The following is a 19,076-nucleotide window of genomic DNA, read 5'->3' on the forward strand; positions in this document are numbered from 1 at the left end:
CAGATTTTCAAGAAAAAAAATTATGATTAAGAAATTAAAAGAAAAAGTAGTTTCATCCGGAGTCTTGAATGTTATATCAGATCAGAACCTGTTTCAGATATTGGAGACAACACAGAGAAAGACAAGGCAAACATATCAAATTCAGATTCTGGTATGTAATATATATATAATTTGATATGTACTTTAAATTAAACTTTTCTTGACCTTTTCCCTACAGGATAGGTTTGTTTGTGCTTCAAATTTTATTTGATTATATTTTACTTTAATCATGAACATAGTAAAACAAAGTTAGATACAAAATACTGGGACTTGGTACCCTGATTTTAAAACAAACAAAAAAGTACATTGCTACTCTGGTAACAGCTCTACACTAGATAAAAGCTTTACAACCTGTATGTAACTTTATCAACTTTCAGTATGTTTCTCTATTAACAGCTGGTTTTCATCTGTCACTGCCTAAGGCAGGCACACTGCTTCATCCTGTAGAACTTACTCCTCCTACTGGACAGAATCAGCCAGCCTCCCAAAATGAGTCGTCGCATAACCCCACCCCACCACCTGGTCCTTCCAATCAGGATACAACTGATGAAGCCAGGTAAGTTATCTGGCTGGTCTCTCTTCTGTTACTGTTTGTATTATGTTTGATGTTACCATGGATACTGTGTGATGTTACCATGAATACTGTGTGATGTTGCCATGGATACTGTGTGATATTACCATGAATACTGTGTGATGTAACCATGGATACTGTGTGATATTACCATGAATACTGTGTGATGTTACCATGGGTATTGTGTAATATTACCATGGCGATGTATATATAGTGCAATGTTACCATGGATACAGTGGGATGTTACTATGTATACTGTGTAATGTTACCATATTTACTGTGTGATGTTACTAAAGATACTGTGTGATGTTACCATGGATACAGTGTAATGCAACCATGGTTGTGATGAAATACAATTATTAATACTATATATATATCAACTGTGTTTGTTGTAGACCTAATCCTGCACGGACTCCATCACTTATCATTGACATGATCGATACACAAACATCTATGTCAGAACCAGGCTTCACATTACAGAGTAAGGAATATCCAAACACTTATAACAAATTGACTGTTTTGTTTTAACAAAAACATGCATTTTAATTTCTTTCTCCAACAGTTATAATTTCAATAAGAAACAAGAAACATTTGATTTTACTGCTAGTGTGTATTGAAATAGTCTATGTTGATGTACTTTTTACATCACCAGTCTATTTTTTTAGTATGTTTGTAATATGTTTGTAATCAATATTAACTTTAACTTGAATATTTAAACTATTGTATCCTTGATGTTTTGTCTTTACTCTATAGGACCAGAGATGAGAGCGGTCCCATCAGAACAGACAGAAGACAGCAGATTTGAAGTGTTTCGCCAAAAAAAGGGAACTGGCAAGTTAACAAGGTCACCTTCAAAACGCCAGATCATCAACGATGGAAGGTAAATCGTTTATACCATAAAATCTTATAATGGTACATGTGTTATACACCAAATATATATAATCAGAAACAAATGTTGCACACATTCTGGATCATTTCATTTTTCTACCAGAACAATTCAAATTGTTATAATTATTCTTCGACAATATAATATTTTTGATGATTTGAATTTATGAAAGGAGCAAAATATGGTGTGTACTTATTGCCTACTTGTGTCTGAATAATTACCTTAATATGAAATTCTCAGATTAAATTGAAAAGAAGATTATGGATTCTTTTTACAAGTAAAGAAATATATATATTATGTTTATTTGAAAGTACACGGCAAGTTCAGCACTGGAAAAATTTATTTCAAAATCTATAATGTGAAACTTTGAATGTAAATATTGCAATTTACATGACATTGTGCCCTATTTTTGACATCGACTATATGATCTTATATCTTGTCTTTTAGGACATTTTTGTTTTGATTGAACCTCCATATAATCATTCAATCTGTAAATCTATCATAATACTGTTTCAGTGATGATGAGTGCATGCCTGTTGAAAGTGGGAAAAAAAGAATCCGGGAAGAGACACTTTCACCAAGAGCTGAGAGTCAAAAGCTGCCGAAGCTGAAGAAAACACGGACACTGTCGAGTGAAGCAACTTCAACAGGCTACCAGGCCAGTATAGAAGGATCAGAGGTCATGGATACGACCAGTCCTACGGAACACATGGTATGTCTCGTACATAAACTGTTACATGGCGGTCATAACATGTGATACTTAATATATTTAAAATGTAATGGAATATGTAAATGAATTTATCATAATAATTCCATCCATGGGTCTGTTACATTTCAGTAAAAATACGATCTTACTGTGCAATAAGCTCACTCCGTTCTGTGAGTGGAAGGTATGTGTAAACTTTTGACATTTCAATCTTCTTCTCAAGTTCCACCAGTGGGATTAAGCTGAAACTTGCCTGAACTGATCCTGAGATGGTCCTGACCAAGTGTTGTTATTTTTCGGGTCAGTCTGAAATCCAAGATGGCCGCCATAGCCGCCATTTTGAAAACACATTTTAAACTTCTTCTCAAGTTCCATTAGTGCTGTTGGGCTGAAACTTGCCAGAAATGATCTTGAGATGATCCTGACCAAGTGTTGTTATTTTTCGGGTCGGTCCGAAATCCAAGATGGCCGCCATAGCCGCCATCTTGAAAAACACATTTTAAACTTCTTCTCAAGTTCCACCAGTGCTATTGAGCTGAAACTTGCCTGAAATGATCCTGATATGATGCCGACCAAGTGTTGTTATTTTTCGGGTCGGTCCAAAATCCAAGATGGCCGCCATAGCCGCCATCTTGAAAAACACATTTTAAACTTCTTCTCAAGTTCCACCAGTGCTATTGAGCTGAAACTTGCCTGAAATGATCCTGATATGATGCCGACCAAGTGTTGTTATTTTTCGGGTCGGTCCAAAATCCAAGATGGCCGCCATAGCCGCCATTTTGAAAACACATTTTAAACTTCTTCTCAAGTTCCACCAGTGCTGTTGGGCTGAAACTTGCCAGAAATGATCCTGATATGATCGCGACCAAGTGTTGTTATTTTTCGGGTCAGTCCGAAATCCAAGATGGCCGCCGTAGCCGCCATCTTGAAAAACACATTTTAAACTTCTTCTCAAGTTCCACCAGTGCTATTGAGCTGAAACTTGCCTGAAATGATCTTGATATGATCCCTACCAAGTGTTGTTATTTTTCGGGTCGGTCCGAAATCCAAGATGGCCACCATAACCACCATCTTCAAAAACACATTTTAAACTTCTTCTCAAGTTCCACCAGTGCTGTTGGGCTGAAACTTGCCTGAAATGTTCCTGAGATGATCCCGACAAAGTGTTGTTATTTTTTAGATTGATCTGAAATCCAAGATGGCAGCCATATGGTGTCTTAAAAAACACATTTTAAACTTCTTCTCCAGTTCCACTGGTGTCATTGAGCTGGAAATTGGTGAGGATGTTAAGGAAGCAGGGCCAACAAAGTGTTGTTGTTTTTTTCGGCCTCGTAAAAACTTTGACATGGCAGCAATGACAGCCATTTTGTAACATGATTGCGCAATCATGGTTTTCATGAACAACACCTATTTCAAACTTCTTCTCAAATTCCACTGGTGGGATTCAGCTCTTACTTACCAGAAATTATTCTTAGATGGTCCAGACCAAGTGTTTTTTATTGGGTCGGTCAGAAATCCAAGATGGCCACCATGGCCAACAGTGCCACTATATACTTGCTACAGAGAATGCATACTACAATAATATAAGGGTTTTAATTTAGAGTCAGATGACCGTTAAGGCCCCTGGGCCTCTTGTTTTATACTGTTGTCTGATCTGTTTTACGATTGCTGAAATGTTACTCATAAATTAATTTGAAAAATCCAGAAGTTAGATTGACGTTCATGCTTGTTGATAGATCTATGTAAGTTTGTTAGTTTTGGACCTCCGTTTTGTCACATTAGCCATAGCCTTCGGTACAGTAACGTTACCGATTTTATTACTAGAGAGGTGAAATGCCCGTCAGGGTGGTTACTGTTATTTCCAATTTCCAATATAGCCATCGTGCTTCGTCCGTTGTCGTCCGTCGCCGTGCGCCGTGCGCCGTCCGTAAACTTTTTCATTCAAAACGCTACTCCTCCTTAACCCTTGTGTGGATTACTTCCAAATTTGGTTTGAAGCATTATCGGGGGAGGGCAATCATATTTTATATAAAGGAGGCTGGTCTGACCCCTGGGACCCGAGGGGAGGGGCCCCAAAAAGGGAACTTTGGTGAATATTTGCTATTAAATCCTACTCCTCCTTAACCCTTAGGTGGATTTCAACCAGATATGGTGTGAAACATCATTGGGGGAGGGTGATCATATTTTATATAAACGAGGCTGGTGCGACCCCTGGGGCCTGAGGAACGGGGCCCCAAAAGGGGAACTTTGATGAAATTTTGCTATAAAATCCTACTTCTCTCTAACCCTTTGGTGGATTAATACCAAATATGGTGTGAAACATCCTTTGGGAAGGGTGGTCATATATTATATAAACGAGGCTAGTGTGACCCCTGGGGCCTGAGGGGCGGGGCCCCAAAAGGAGAACGTTGGTGAATATTTTCTATTACATCCTAATCCTCTTTAACCTTTTGGTGGATTACAACCAAATTTGATGTGAAACATAAGGTGCAGCAATCATATTTTATAATGAGACAGGTCTGACCCCGGGGGAAAGAAAGATGGGGCAAAAGGAGCGCTTAGGTTAAACATTTCTTTAAAATGCTATTCCTCCTTAATGCCTTAATTGACTACAACCATATTTAGTATGAAACATCATTGGGGAAGGGCAATCCTAATTAATATAAATGAGTCTTGTCTGACCCATTGGGACAGAGGGGCATGCCCCAAAAATGGGAACTTGACTAAAATTTTGCTTTAAGATGCTGCTCTTCCTTGATAAGCTAAATGGATAAAAACCAAATTGATCTGAAACATAACTGGCTGCGTATAGATAATTTATGGTAATAATGCTGGATTGAGGGTCGTGTCCCTGCTGTAAGTGTTTGTCAGATGACCGTTAAGGCCCATGGGCCTCTTGTAATTAAAATATAGTTGTTCTATAAACACCTGTCTGGGATCCACAAAGCCACCACTGTGCACTGGAGCAGAACGAATGTGATGCCGGTTTACACAAAGTAGATTTACTAGTGTAGAGAAGAGATTACAGAGTCCCAATGGAGTCTGATTTAGACAAGAGTCCATTGTACTAATTAATGAAGAAGAATTTTTTTTTCATGTTTAGACATAGTCCACTGTATATGTCTTGTTTTGTACATAACCTACTGCTAAACATACTATTGCATCAGTTACTTCTTATGTTTCAGGAAATACAAGAAGATCCGGAGGATGTTATGATGCTGGAAACTGAGAGTTACGATGCCGTCCAGATAATTCAGACAATGGATGTTGATGATGTCAATGGAAAAAGCCATACACAGATTAAAACTTGTGGTGTTGATGCATCAGACTCCATTGGAGACAGGCAGCCATTCCAAGTAGTGTCTAGAAATACTTGTGGACAGTTAACAGAGGAAAATAAAATCACTTCACCAAGACCTTCCAATGTTGACTTGTCCATTGCAAGTGAAGATATATCACACTTGGAGTTAGTGAAGGAAACTATTAAACATGGACACAGACGAGGAAAGTCGAAAGGGAAAAAAGGCTCCAAGGGGATCCTAAATAACCGGACGGAGCACGACAGGGAGTTAACTGGAATCTCAGACAAACGAAAGGAGTCAAGGACACAAGACCCTTATGCATTCCACGGGTCTCAGTCGCAGACGATTTCCCCAAAGAAGGCAGATACTGTCCAGTTAGTACCCGAGGTATGCTAGTGCTTTGTAACCAAGATATTCTAATAGACAGGTTTCATACATGTTTTATCATCTTTCTTGCTTTCAAAATAAGATTAAACTTTTTTTTATTTCTTGTAGTATGCTTTCATATATCCCAAACAAAACATTCTAAACTTAAAATGTTTAAAGATGTCTACCTGTAACTTTTTAGGTCATCTGACCCGAAGGGTCAGGATGACCTATAGTCATCATGTTTCGTCCGTCGTCGTCCGCCGTTCGCCGTCCGCCGTCCGCCGTGCGTAAACTTTTCACATTTCAAACTTCTTCTCAAGTTCCACCTGTGGGATTGAACTGAAACTTGCCTGAAATGATGCTGGGATGGTCCCGACCAAGTGTTGTTATTTTTCGGGTCAGTCTGAAATCCAAGATGGCCGCCACAGCCGCCATTTTGAAAACACATTTGAAACTTCTTCTCGAGTTCCACCAGTGCTATTGAGCTGAAACTTGCCTGAAATGATCCTGAGATGATCCCGACCAAGTGTTGTTATTTTTCAGGTCGGTCAGATATTCAAGATGGCCGCCATGGCAACCATCTTGAAAAACACATTTTAAACTTCTTCTCCAGTTCCACTGGTGCCATTGAGTTGGGAATTGGTGGGGATGTTAAGGAAGGAGGGCCAACAAAGTGTTGTTATTTTTCGGCTTCGTAAAAACTTTGACATGGCAGCCACGTCGGCCATTTTGTAACATGATTGCGCAATCACGGTTCTTCTGAACAACACCTATTTGAAACTTCTTCTCAAATTCCACCAGTGGGATTCAGTTCTTACTTACCAAAAATGATCCTGAGATGGTCCTGACCAAGTGTTGTTATTTTTCAGGTCAGTCAGAAATCCAAGATGGCCGCCATGGCAACCATCTTGAAAAACACATTTTAAACTTCTTCTCCAGTTCCACTGGTGCGATTGAGCTGGAAGTTGGTGAGGATGTTAAGGAGGGAGAGTCAACAAAGTGTTGTTATTTTTTGGCTTTGTAAAAACTTTGACATGGCAGCCACGTCGGCCATTTTGTAACATGATTGCGCAATCATGGTTCTTCTGAACTACACCTATTTGAAACTTCTTCTCAAATTCCGCCGATGGGATTCAGTTCTTACTTACCAAAAATGATCCTGAGATGGTCCTGACCAAGAGTTGTTATTTTTCAGGTCAGTCAGTAATCGAAGATGGCCGCCATGGCAACCATCTTGAAAAACACCTTTTAAACTTTTTCTCCAGTTCCAATGGTGCAATTGAGCTGGAAACTGGTGAAGATGTTAAGGAAAGATAGTCACCAAAGTGTTGTTATTTTTTGGCTTTGTAAAAACTTTGACATGGCAGCCACGTCGGCCATTTTGTAACATGATTGCGCAATCATGGTTCTTCTGAACAACACCTATTTGAAACGTCTTCTCAAATTCCGCTGATGGGATTCAGTTCTTACTTACCAAAAATGATCCTGAGATGGTCCTGACCAAGTGTTGTTATTTTTCAGGTCAGTCAGTAATCCAAGATGGCGGCCATGGCAACCATCTTGAAAAACACATTTTAAACTTTTTCTCCAGTTCCAATGGTGCAATTGAGCTGGAAACTGGTGAGGATGTTAAGGAAAGATAGTCAACAAAGTGTTGTTATTTTTCGGCATCGTTAAAACTTTGACATGGCAGCTAAGGTGGCCATTTTGTAACATGATTGGGCAATCATGGTTTTCCTGAACTATTTGAAACTTCTTCTCAAATTCCAACAGGGGGATTCAGCTCTAACATACCAGAAATGATCTTTAGATGATCCTGGCCAAGTGTTGTTACTTATGGGTCAGTCAGAAATCCAAGATAACCGCCATGGCAACCATCTTGAAAAACACATTTTAAACTTCTTCTCCAGTTCCACTGGTGCGATTGAGCTTGAAATTGGTGAGGATGTTAAGGAGGCAGAGCCAACAAAGTGTTGTTATTTTTTTGCCTCTACCACGGCAGCCATTTTGTAACATGATTGCACAATCATGGTTTTCCTGAACAACACCTATTTCAAACTTTTTTTCAAATTTCACCAGTGGGATTCAGCTCTTACTTACCAGAAATGATCCTGAGATAGTCTTGATCAAGTGCTATTTTTCGTGTTTATCCAAATTCCAAAATGGCCATCATGGCCAACAGTGCCACTATACCTGCTACAGAGAATACATACTACAATAGTATAATGTTCTTTAATTTAGAGTCAGATGACCATTAAGGCCCTTGGGCCTCTTGTTATCACCAACATTTGTTAGTGGTTGACGATTACTGTTATAGTCAATACAAGATCTGTATATTATTAATATGATATTACCTTGAGATAAGTATAGCTTCATGTCTGACTAGTGGTCAAGTAATCGTTTAGACCTGTTTTGACAAATCATATTTCCTTTGTTAAGACAATAGTCCAGGAACAGACAGAAACCTTAGAACAGCAGCCTGCTCCTGGTACATCAAAGGTCGAGACCACCCCAACATCAACACGGAAAAAATGGAGCCGAGCCATTCATAAAAAATCTGGAGTCAAGAGAGGTGGTCCTTCACAACATGTGTCTTTTCATAATTCAGTGAAAAATAAATCAACACCTCCAAAATTGGAAACTCCAAGACGAACGCCGAAACTGTCTCGTAAAACAGGTGTTTCAGGGTCAGCAGACCAAACAAAATCACCAGTAGCTGGTCAGCTGGCTGTGAGATCTCCAGCGATCAATCCTTCAACTGTAACTGTGATCACTCCTACAACATCTGTAATACCGTCCACGTCTGATCAGTCGACCCCAATGGCTCCTCCATCTGTAACGCCTGTGAGAGCGACCCCCATTTGTCAGGACTTAGTTGTTGGTCCACTGTCAATGACAACGTCCGACCACACAGTGCCAACACAACAGGAGACAATGGTCACCAAAACTGTATACAGGATGTGGCTGTCAGAATGTAAGGAGATCACACAGACCGTCCGGGGAACAGATGGTCGGGTCCTTCGGACAACTTTTAGGAAGGTAGGTGTAACACTCGGGTCTGTTATCGAAAGGTCAAGGTCATGGCAAGAGAGTGTTTCTTGTAACACATGTGTCAGTTATCCAAATGTCAAGGTCAAGGCAAGATCTTTTATCAAATATGTCACTAAAATGTCAGGCATATCTTTTGGAGAAATTTATGTAAGCTTGATGTTATATTTTTAATTAGAAAATGTGAAATCAAGATCTAAGAGTTGTTTAAATGCTTCAACTATAGGATTGGAGCTGATATATGACAAAACAATTAAAAAATATTTTTTCTGAAATTGCTGATAAAAAGGAAAGTATACTGTAGTTCTGTCATAGGCAAGTTTATATACTACTCAGGAAGAAGATCCACCAAAACTGTTAAAAGAAGTGACGACTGAGACCTCTGAACTCCTGTCAGTGTCTGACCTGTCTCCATCACCGTCACGGAGCACCAGCACGATGACCTCTGGCGACCTTGCTGACGTAAGTTCCTCAATGTCCCGTTCAAGTAGCGGGAGTCGTGGGTCACGGCAGAACCTTGCCAGTCTGGAGGGGATGAGTATGCCCCAGGCTGCCACAGATAAAACAGCAGCTGAGATGGATACGTACTTCACTCCACCTGAGCCAGTTACAGCACCAGGTTAGTGTAATATGCTTTTTTAAAATCTAATATCATCGCCATTTGTCAGTACTGCATGTCACAATGCTGCAAGCATCACCAAGGGCATTTGTAGTTTCATGTTTAATGATATCATGACACTTCGTCCTTCAAATATTTTGAAAGTTGTGTAAACATCTGCTTAATCTCTAGAATTTTTCTTTGTCTTAAATGGTTTGTTCAATATAATTACCAGCTTATTGTTTTATAATTTTAGGTCCCCTGGTCCTATACATTTTGTGACATCCATTGTCTGTTGATCAACATTATCTTTTATACACTTCCAGTTTGTCAGACAGCTGTCGGGAACATTATAAATTTAACTGTGTACTATTTTAATAGTAGTGGACCAGATTGTATAAGTGTTTCTATGAATGAAGTTCACACAGTAAGAATTAACTTACTCTATTGATTGGATCAGATTTCTTTATATATGATAATATTTGAGATAAATTTTGTATTCCTAGTCGGACGAACAAGTGCTGCGGAGAAGTCAAAACAGGATGAAACAACGAGGAGAACCTCTACTCAGCCCTCTGATTTTGAAATTTCTCCTCATGTTGGTGATATGTCCACCATTAACAAAACTGGCAGTGATGTCATGGAAACATCACATTTGACTGAAGAAAAAAGGAATTCTGAATCACTCTTTACAAGTTCAACTGAAGATTGTGAGAAACTTGTTGAAGAAAAAGACAAGAAAGAGGTAAAAGAAAAAGTCCCAGAAAAGGTCAAGAACTTGGGCAATATTAGTGAATCTTCAGATGGAATTCCCTGTGGGCAGACGACAATCCAGGTTACTGGGCCATCCTCAGACGGTGTAGGGCTTGAGGGGAAGGATGACGTCAAGGAAACCGGTAATTAATTGTCTTGTTGCTAAATAAATGAGAATTGCTAGATCTTTACCAGAATTTTTTGAAAAGAAATAAAATAGGCAAAGATTTCTTTCGTGAAAAGAAATTATAGAATCTGGATTAGATGATCATTAATATTTGTGTGCATACAATATTACACTTCCATCAATATAATGCTAAATCAATTAGATTACACTTCCACCTTTATTACTGTGTTAACTGTACTAGGTTGTAACATTATTCTAAAGCAACTAAATGTTATTAATATTCCAGCAACTGCTAGTACCAAAAGTAATAATCCTCAGTCATCAAAGAGGAGGAAACGATCCGACACCAGCGGCAGTAGAAGCTCAGAGTTGAGGTAACACTTACTTAAAACTCACCTAGGGCTGTGACAATACAGTCTCCCTTGCAATGGAGCCTACATAATTTTCACTGGTTTATCATTATAATGTGATATTTATGTTTATGAAATCAAAAGGTTTTATTCGTCAATGCTAAGATGGCTTTTATGTTTATGAAATCAAAAGGATTCATTCGTCAATGCTAAGATGGCATTTTGGTTTATGAAAAAAAGGATTTATTTGTCAGTGCTAAAATGGTGTGGAAATGTTAAGATAAAAAAAAATCAATTGTCAGTGTGTTCATTACATGGATTTACCTGTATATATTCATTTACATCCACTTGCCTTCTGATTTGTGTGTATGACTGTTGGGTTGTTGTTATTGTAGCCCCCAGATATCATACCAGGACCCTACCCTAGTCAGACCTGAACCTACCATACTCTGTACTCCTCCCTCGAGGGGGAGCGCCATCAAAAGCGAAACTGCTCTAGGTTAGTACTCTGTTGCTATAGACATATCATCTCAATAGACTAAAGTGAAACCTGTCAAAAGCAACCATAGCTTGTGGCAGTAACATTACCTTAGGAATTGACACTAACTGAACAGTTATTAAATAGGTATTTTATCATTCTGAATACATGTACATCATTTGTATATGCACATTAAAATCACCCCCAGTGAAATGCAATATTATTTTTTTTACTGAACATTTGTTTTAAAACTTGTCTATTCTTTTTGTAAAGATTTTTTTTTTTGCAAATTATTTAATAGATAAAAGAAATTAAGACACTTAACATTTCCTTTTCACAGGTGCAAGAGTTTTAGCCAGATGGAAAGATGGCTTTTACTACCCAGGATCCATATCACAGATACTCAAATCCAAGTCAGTATAGTATTACAGTCCCAGTTTCATAAACATTTCCAAATCTGAGAATGTTATTCTTTGTGTAGCTGTGACGAAGGAACAGAAGCAAAACTTACTTTTCCACAAAAGTCCAAATGAAGTAACTGTTGTGTTTGGCTCAGTCTCTGATGAATGTATTTTAAGTATTTTAACAATTGATTGTGTCATATATAATTACAGACACATATCAGGCCAAGAATACAGACTTGAAATACTTTGGCTGAAAAACTTAAAATTTCATACAGTGGTAACTGGATATTATTCCCTTATTTCAGTTCTTTGGTCCAAATTTTGGGTTTTGGATAAAAAAAAACAACTTTTGTTGATGTATTTTTAGAATTGATGAAAACTAGTTCAGAACTGTTTAAATTCAATGAACAAACTTCAGCGATGTACAGTGGAACTTCGTTAACTCGAAGTCGACGGGACCACGAAAAAACTTCGAGTTATCCGAGTGTTCGAATTAAGCGAGTTATCGTTTTTGGTGAAAAGTTTGGTCTATATTTATCAACATTATATAATCATTATAACTGCGCTCTGTCGCTCATCAGTTTAGTGTGAAGACTGGTCAATACATGTAAATATATATGTAATGTTTCGTTATGTCACTTGTAATTTGGTGTAGTTTTGCCGATATACAGTCACGATAAAGTTTCTTTCACTTAGTCTCTTCAATAACGATCTGATGTGCAAGTCATGTTTGCAAAAGGTAAACGATAAAACGGAATTCGACAAAATAACAAGTTATTAATGTCAAAACAAATAACCGTTTAAGTTTAACATAGATTGCATACAAAACGTAACAGAACCATTACCTTTTATTGGACATATATAAAATACTGTTTGATCGGCCTACTTACTTTTTATTGATAACCACGCCATTTCCATGTGTATTAGCACCGGAAGTTGGGCTGCGCATGTGCGTATAAAATGTTACTGTAACTGAGTTGGCGTTTTATCCGATTTAATAGACAGCACTGACCGTTACAGTTGTACTCTGAACACCTCGGCAGTAATTACGCTATTGTTTCAGCAGTTTAAAGATTTAATAGGCGCCGGTGACTGTGTCATTTCTACACCTGTAAAAACATCAGCCGGGTAGATCTACCGGTGTGTCAGAGATTAGTTCCGCTTGAGCGAACGGGTAGATGAGTTGTTGACTATCGTGTGTACTGATATCGGCGACCGCCTTGGGAAATTACCTGATGTAAGTAAAGCAGTACTTTTTATCACCAAGACTTGTTGTTATAAGATTCAACCGACAATTTCTTTTATGAATTTATGAAACACTTATAATAGCATGTAGGTTAGTAGTGCCGATATGTTCAGTATTTCAAACGGAATTTAGCTCTTAAAAAATGTCGGGGTTTTCCACCGATCGACGAAAATTATACTTCGAGTTATTCGAACATTTCAAGTAGGATTTTTATTGTTGGGACCAAATTTTTACTTCGTATTATCCGAGTTTTTCGAGTTATCCGAATTCGAATTTTCCGAGTTTTTTTTACTAAGATAAAGAGAGAATTCGGCCGGGACCGGCGAGGTACTTCGAGTTAAGCGGGGTATTCGAGTTATCCGAGTTCGAGTTAACGAAGTTCCACTGTACTTTTATGTACAATGGATTTTTCATTCAATTAGATTAATATTTGTGATATATTTTTGTTATTATTATTATTGGTCAACAGTTTTGTTTTCTATTGTTAGGTACCAAGTGAGATTTGATGATGGTGATGTAAGGTTTGTCAAGGTAAATGACCTCCTGCTGATTGAACGCTTACCTGTCGGACAATCTGTCTTGGTCCAGAATGAGGGTGGATTCTTTGAGCCAGGAATCATCACTGACCACAAATCTCCATCAAAAGCCAGTGGTCAGCTGTGTCAGTATGTTGTTGAACAGGACGACGGAACGAGTGCACAGTAAGTGTGAATTTATATACAGTATATATACGTTTCTGATATCTATTAAGATGTTTATCGTATGCTGTTGAACCCAGAGTACTGTTTTGTTTTTTTGTTTTTTTGTTTGTTTAATGTCCTATTAACAGCCATGGTCATTTAAAGACGTGCCAGGTTTTGAAGGTGGAGGAAAGTCGGAGTACCCGGAGAAAAACCAACGGCTTACAGTCAGTACCTGGCAACTGCCCCACGTAGGTTTCGAACTCGCAACCCAGAGGTGGAAGGCTAGTGATAAAGTGTCAGGACACCTTAACCACTCGGCCACCGCTGCCCCCACCCAAGTGACAAGTGTTGATTGTATTGAATGTACTGACACATCAGAAAACTGCGTCCCACTCGTACTACGATCAATAATATGGATATCATAATTTGTGCAGATATCATAAGTTTGAATTCTCCCTACGAGAAGTCAGTGTTGAAAGGCCTGAAGCCCCGCCTACTTTATAAGCAAACTGTCCAAAGAAGAAATGTTTAACTCTCGGAAGCTGCAGTTTATTTGTATTTGATACATTAAATAAACAGTTTATATTATACTGATCACAGTTGTGTTGCACTTTCATCCTCCACAGATAGGGTTAAACAGCAGTAAAAACAAACAACTGTTGGCAGGTTTTTGAGGGATGATTGACTTTTTAAACGAACATTAATGTTCGGTTATTGTGATCAAGAACTGGACTGAGAAATATAACCATATATGGTAGCCACATTCACCAATACGCCATCTACTGTCTGTTTCAATGAAATATGGCTGCCCCCATTGCCTTACGCTTCAAATAATTTACTTGCAAAAACATCTTCGTTTTATATAGCAGTTTTACCGAAAAGGTTGAAATGTATTCAGTAGGTGTTTTCAAGATGCATACGATTTGAGAAATGCATAACGCTAGCGAAATGAGAAGACTAAATGAACCTGAACTTTGCGAATAACTCCGGTCCAGGTCAATATATTTATGTAAACAACTATTGCGCAGGCGCATTCGTCTCCGGATGTTTAGAAAATTTTGCTCTTCTGTGTTCTTTCCAAAACGGCTGACATTATAGCATAGGTCTGCAAATTTGTCCGCGATTTACTTAAATGTGTAATATATATATTCTAGAATGTTACATCATTATCAACTAGGTGTGTATTTCTATAATTTAGAGAAAGAAATATATCAATGACGGCATACGAGACGATACATTGTATCATACTATACTGTAGTTACTGTACGTGTTTGCGAGAAAGAACTGTACATATGTATAGGCTTACAATTAGGTGGCATTTGTGGTCAGGGTGACTGGTCATAGCGTTAAAATTGTCATCGATTTCCATATACCATTTTCCTTTGACGAAAATGACCCAATAAATCAAATGCAAATGATAATCTTGCTATGTGCACGGGATTGCTTGTTGTAGGCGATACTTGGAACGTATTTACTGTTGTAAGGGAGGTAACTGCAAGATTTACGGAAATCAAAAATAAACCAATTTGATTGGTCGATTCTTCCTTCACTTTGGCATGGGGTTTACAATCGAAGTGACAGATAACTACGGCAATATTCAGATGATATCAACAATAACATTTTTGGATACGTGTGGTTGGCAGTTGTTGTCATGTTTAAAATGAACAATTATATAGCAAAGACGAGAATATTTACTGAAACGGACCACACGTGAAGCAGACTTGGAAATACCGAAACGAAGAAAAATCGGGCTTAATTATAATATAAATTGGCATTATTTTCAGAGGATTGACCAAAATATATGTTCTGCAATGCCTGATTGTATCATATATAAAATATTAGAGGTTCATTTGACCGAATTTTAAATTAATTATTCATTTGCGAATCGCGGCCCGATTGTCGTTGGAGTTGAATTACCGAAACGGCCGATAGTCGACCCAAAATCGATATTTTTACGAGAATTTTTGTTTTCTTTTACCTGAAAGTATTTTGAAATAATTTGCAAAATACCGAATTCACGACCAAATTTTCGATTGCGACGAACTTCTGTGACGGTGTTAAGTTCATGTTAAGTTATATCTGATTAAAATCAGCTGTTACATGGCTACGTTTACTATGCACTACGTCTACTAGGTATTTTTTTTTTTAAAGACGGAAATCCGGATTATCTAAAAACAAATGCAAAAATACTTGTGATATTCACTTAATTTGATATGCAGTCGTTAATTGTTATCTGTAGTTTGATAACTTCTGATATATTGTGATTGATACTCTATATAATATTGCTGTGGAACTTGTGTTATTTTTCAAACAAATTCATTTTAATAATTTGTTAATTTAGAATTTTCATCAAGTCATAATCAAGACTTGAAATTCTCACTACACCATACTTCAAACACAGAGTAATCGATGAATTGATAAACTGAAAATTTAAGTCAAGCAAATGAGTTAATATTTACCTTAAATATTTTTTCAATATACAACAAATGTTCAGATGACTATTTGTGCCATGCTGTTACAAGATTTCAGTTACAATTCTAAAATTGAATTAGTATGTAAATATATGTTATCCTGTCACTATCAACAAAGCGAGTGTAGTCTACTGTACTCAAAGTCATGCCAGTAGATAGCGGTACATATACTTACTGCTTACATCTAGTGCTTACTTGTGTGAACTATTAATCAATAACAAAATGGTTCATATATTTCTATATATGACTTCACAAATTATGTGGTGTCTGAAGATCTGAATGAAGTGAATAAACGATGTATTAAATTATTTTTATGAAATATTCAAGTCACAGATCATTCTCTTTTTTAAAATATTGATTTCAGGTCCATTTTGGTAATTCAAATATGACGGCAATCAGGCCTCGAATGGCGAATGATTACAAACATTTTAAATACGTCTCGGTCAAATAAACCCCTAATATTTTACATATGATTAATTTTGACATTGGAGAACATATAATTGTGTCCATTCTCTAATATAAGCACTGGTAGAAAGTACAGAATAGAGCTTGATAAATATATAATCAAAATTACTAATTACCCCGGTAAATATAACATTTTACGTAAACCTCCCATGACTGATGGTGAACTTAAACTTGCAAATCTCCTGTGTCATTCCAATTTTGATATGTGTAAATACATACACGAACGGTATATATATAGATATAGATATGGAATGATTCACAAATTTGCATACAGTTATGGAATCTTATAACACCCCGAAAAACTGTTCTCTCCACATAAAGGATGTGATTTGTGCAATTACATTGCTGAACTGTGTGGTTCACTATGATTGGATGGTCAACATTGGAAAGGGACAATAAATGGGGAATGTGTCATCCCATCGAATGGACTGTAACCTTTATCAGTTTGAAGTTGAAAATGAAGCTTGAAGTTTTCTTTTCCTGTTTGCTGAATTATTTGATGAAGATAGTCTTTATATGGTTGTTATTCTTTATCACATTGTGTACAATGCTGTAATTATACCAGAAGTATATCTTCTCATATAAAGATTTATTAACATCAAATGATTCCTGAACAAAAGGAGTCAAGTTTTTTGTTTTGAAGTACCATACATGCTTGAGTACAGTTTCAATAGGATACATTCCTAATCCGGGCCTTGATTAGCAGCTCTGGTTTTGGTTTTCAGTAGTTCTTTATGTGTGTTTCATCATATTAAGTTGAAATATGCTAAACTAACGATGGAACTAGCCTAAATTTAGTGCATATTAGAAGTTGGCATCAATAAGGTCACAGAGTCCTGGCTGTATTATAACTGATGATGGCTTCCCGAAAGAAAGAAGACATTTTATTTTCATCCATCCAAGATAGATCAATAAACTTCCAATTTCAATCAGGACCTTACAGAAATATGCATGTGTTCAATCATATCAGAACAGCTGCAAACATTTCAAATAATTTGCAATTAATTCCTAAACCAATATCAGTAAATTTATCGACTTTAAACTTAGAAGATTACTGATTTTGCATTAAACAATAATGTTCGTTTACAGTACTTCCAGTACTTTGATTAACCATTCCATTCCTGAAACTTTATGCAGTACAATCCGTGTATTCATGTGTTATACAGAAGAAAACAGTTCTGGACATTTTGATAGCTCACTTACACATTTATCCATCACCAAATATTTATCGAGTGTCAAGTCTGTCATTTCCACTCTGTGCTTGACAAAAAAATTGGCCTTTTGAAAACCTGCATTATTTATACGAAACTAATGAATCTCATTCAATCTGATATTGATGATATTTTGTGTCAAATTCTACAGGCTGAATTTTCTAACAGATTCAAAAGCAGGAGAATGTTCCCCAGTTTTATTCTTTTCGATGAGGAATTACAACAGGATGTTCTGAAAATGAGCAATATTTTGTGATTTTGTGGATATTATCTGATGTTTTGTTAATTTCAGATTCCGGTGTAGTCAGGTTATACTGAGTGACGACCAGGCCCAATGTCTTGTCATCGACATCGGCTCTAACATCCACAAGTCACCGGTGGGTCCACCTCCCACAACACCGAAGACAGCCGACATCAGTCTAGGTAATAATACATGCCCAGTAAATCACTGTTGTAACAGTCAGCAATAGGTTCTATCCATTGATTCTCACTGTCCCCATATGACCCCTGGCTACATGTGATGATGGTTGGTTAGGTGAGGCAGTGGTAAATTACACACTTACCTGTCACCTAGGCAGCCTGGGGTTTGATTCCCTGATCAGATGGAAATAACTATGGGGTCACCTGCCCCACCATGAGGGTTTTCTTCAGGTACTCTGACTTCTTCCCACAGTAAAGTCCCTTCGCTTGCTTCCATCCATGTGAACAAAAGTGATTAACATAAAATGATATAACTTACATGTATATGGCTATTGTAACAGCTATGAAATAATTAAAGTTTACATTTAAATTAAATAAATGTGAGGACGATAAACCCCAGCAAACAAAATTCCTTTAATAACTTGATGGACTGTAAGAGTGTCAAGTACAGTAAAACACGGTTATAACGAATCCCAGGGGACCAACTGAATCAGTTCGTTATATTGATAGTTCGTATTACGTGTATTACGAATTTTATTGTTTTTTCCTAAAAACTTCGCTGTATGAAAATATTAAAATAAAATTACAAGAAAGTACAAATTAAAAGCGATTCAATTATTTTAAGTCAGTTATAATTTTCTGCCGAAACTTTTCGTGTGAGGCAAGTGTGTACAAAGTACTAAAAACATCTGACATATCATTTTGGGACTCCAGAAAATGGCTTATCTCGTAAAAAAATAAACACTCACCGTAGCACCATTGATTACGGAATGTTCCTCCTCTGTCTCTATTTTCTCCTCGTCTTCACTGTCCAAAACGTTCATAATGTCTTTTACAACATTTGCATCAATACTGACGAAATCGGTCGCGGTGACCTTTACCCCGGAAGTCTCATTTTCACTAGCTCTCAATCGCTTGATCTAAGAATGGATTAACAACTTGACATAAA

At 37.3% G+C, this 19,076-nt stretch overlaps 1 protein-coding gene across 3 annotated transcripts in view; it reads left to right on the forward strand.

Annotated features, from left to right (window-relative positions):
- Positions 1–19,076, forward strand: part of LOC117335031 (TP53-binding protein 1-like) — a 48,632-nt gene that overhangs the window by 16,212 nt on the left and 13,344 nt on the right. For all 3 annotated transcript variants that reach the window (XM_033894930.1, XM_033894931.1, XM_033894932.1), the window contains exons 15-28: positions 98–151; positions 436–595; positions 1,006–1,091; positions 1,364–1,490; positions 2,013–2,208; positions 5,388–5,891; positions 8,313–8,912; positions 9,258–9,540; positions 10,026–10,415; positions 10,686–10,773; positions 11,145–11,248; positions 11,568–11,640; positions 13,366–13,578; positions 18,000–18,130. In XM_033894930.1, coding sequence (XP_033750821.1) covers positions 98–151; positions 436–595; positions 1,006–1,091; positions 1,364–1,490; positions 2,013–2,208; positions 5,388–5,891; positions 8,313–8,912; positions 9,258–9,540; positions 10,026–10,415; positions 10,686–10,773; positions 11,145–11,248; positions 11,568–11,640; positions 13,366–13,578; positions 18,000–18,130 — 3,009 coding nt within the window. The remainder of the gene's footprint in view (positions 1–97; positions 152–435; positions 596–1,005; positions 1,092–1,363; positions 1,491–2,012; positions 2,209–5,387; positions 5,892–8,312; positions 8,913–9,257; positions 9,541–10,025; positions 10,416–10,685; positions 10,774–11,144; positions 11,249–11,567; positions 11,641–13,365; positions 13,579–17,999; positions 18,131–19,076) is intronic.

Source organism: Pecten maximus, chromosome 9 (genome assembly GCF_902652985.1).
Source record: "Pecten maximus chromosome 9, xPecMax1.1, whole genome shotgun sequence".
Lineage (NCBI taxonomy): Eukaryota > Metazoa > Mollusca > Bivalvia > Pectinida > Pectinidae > Pecten > Pecten maximus.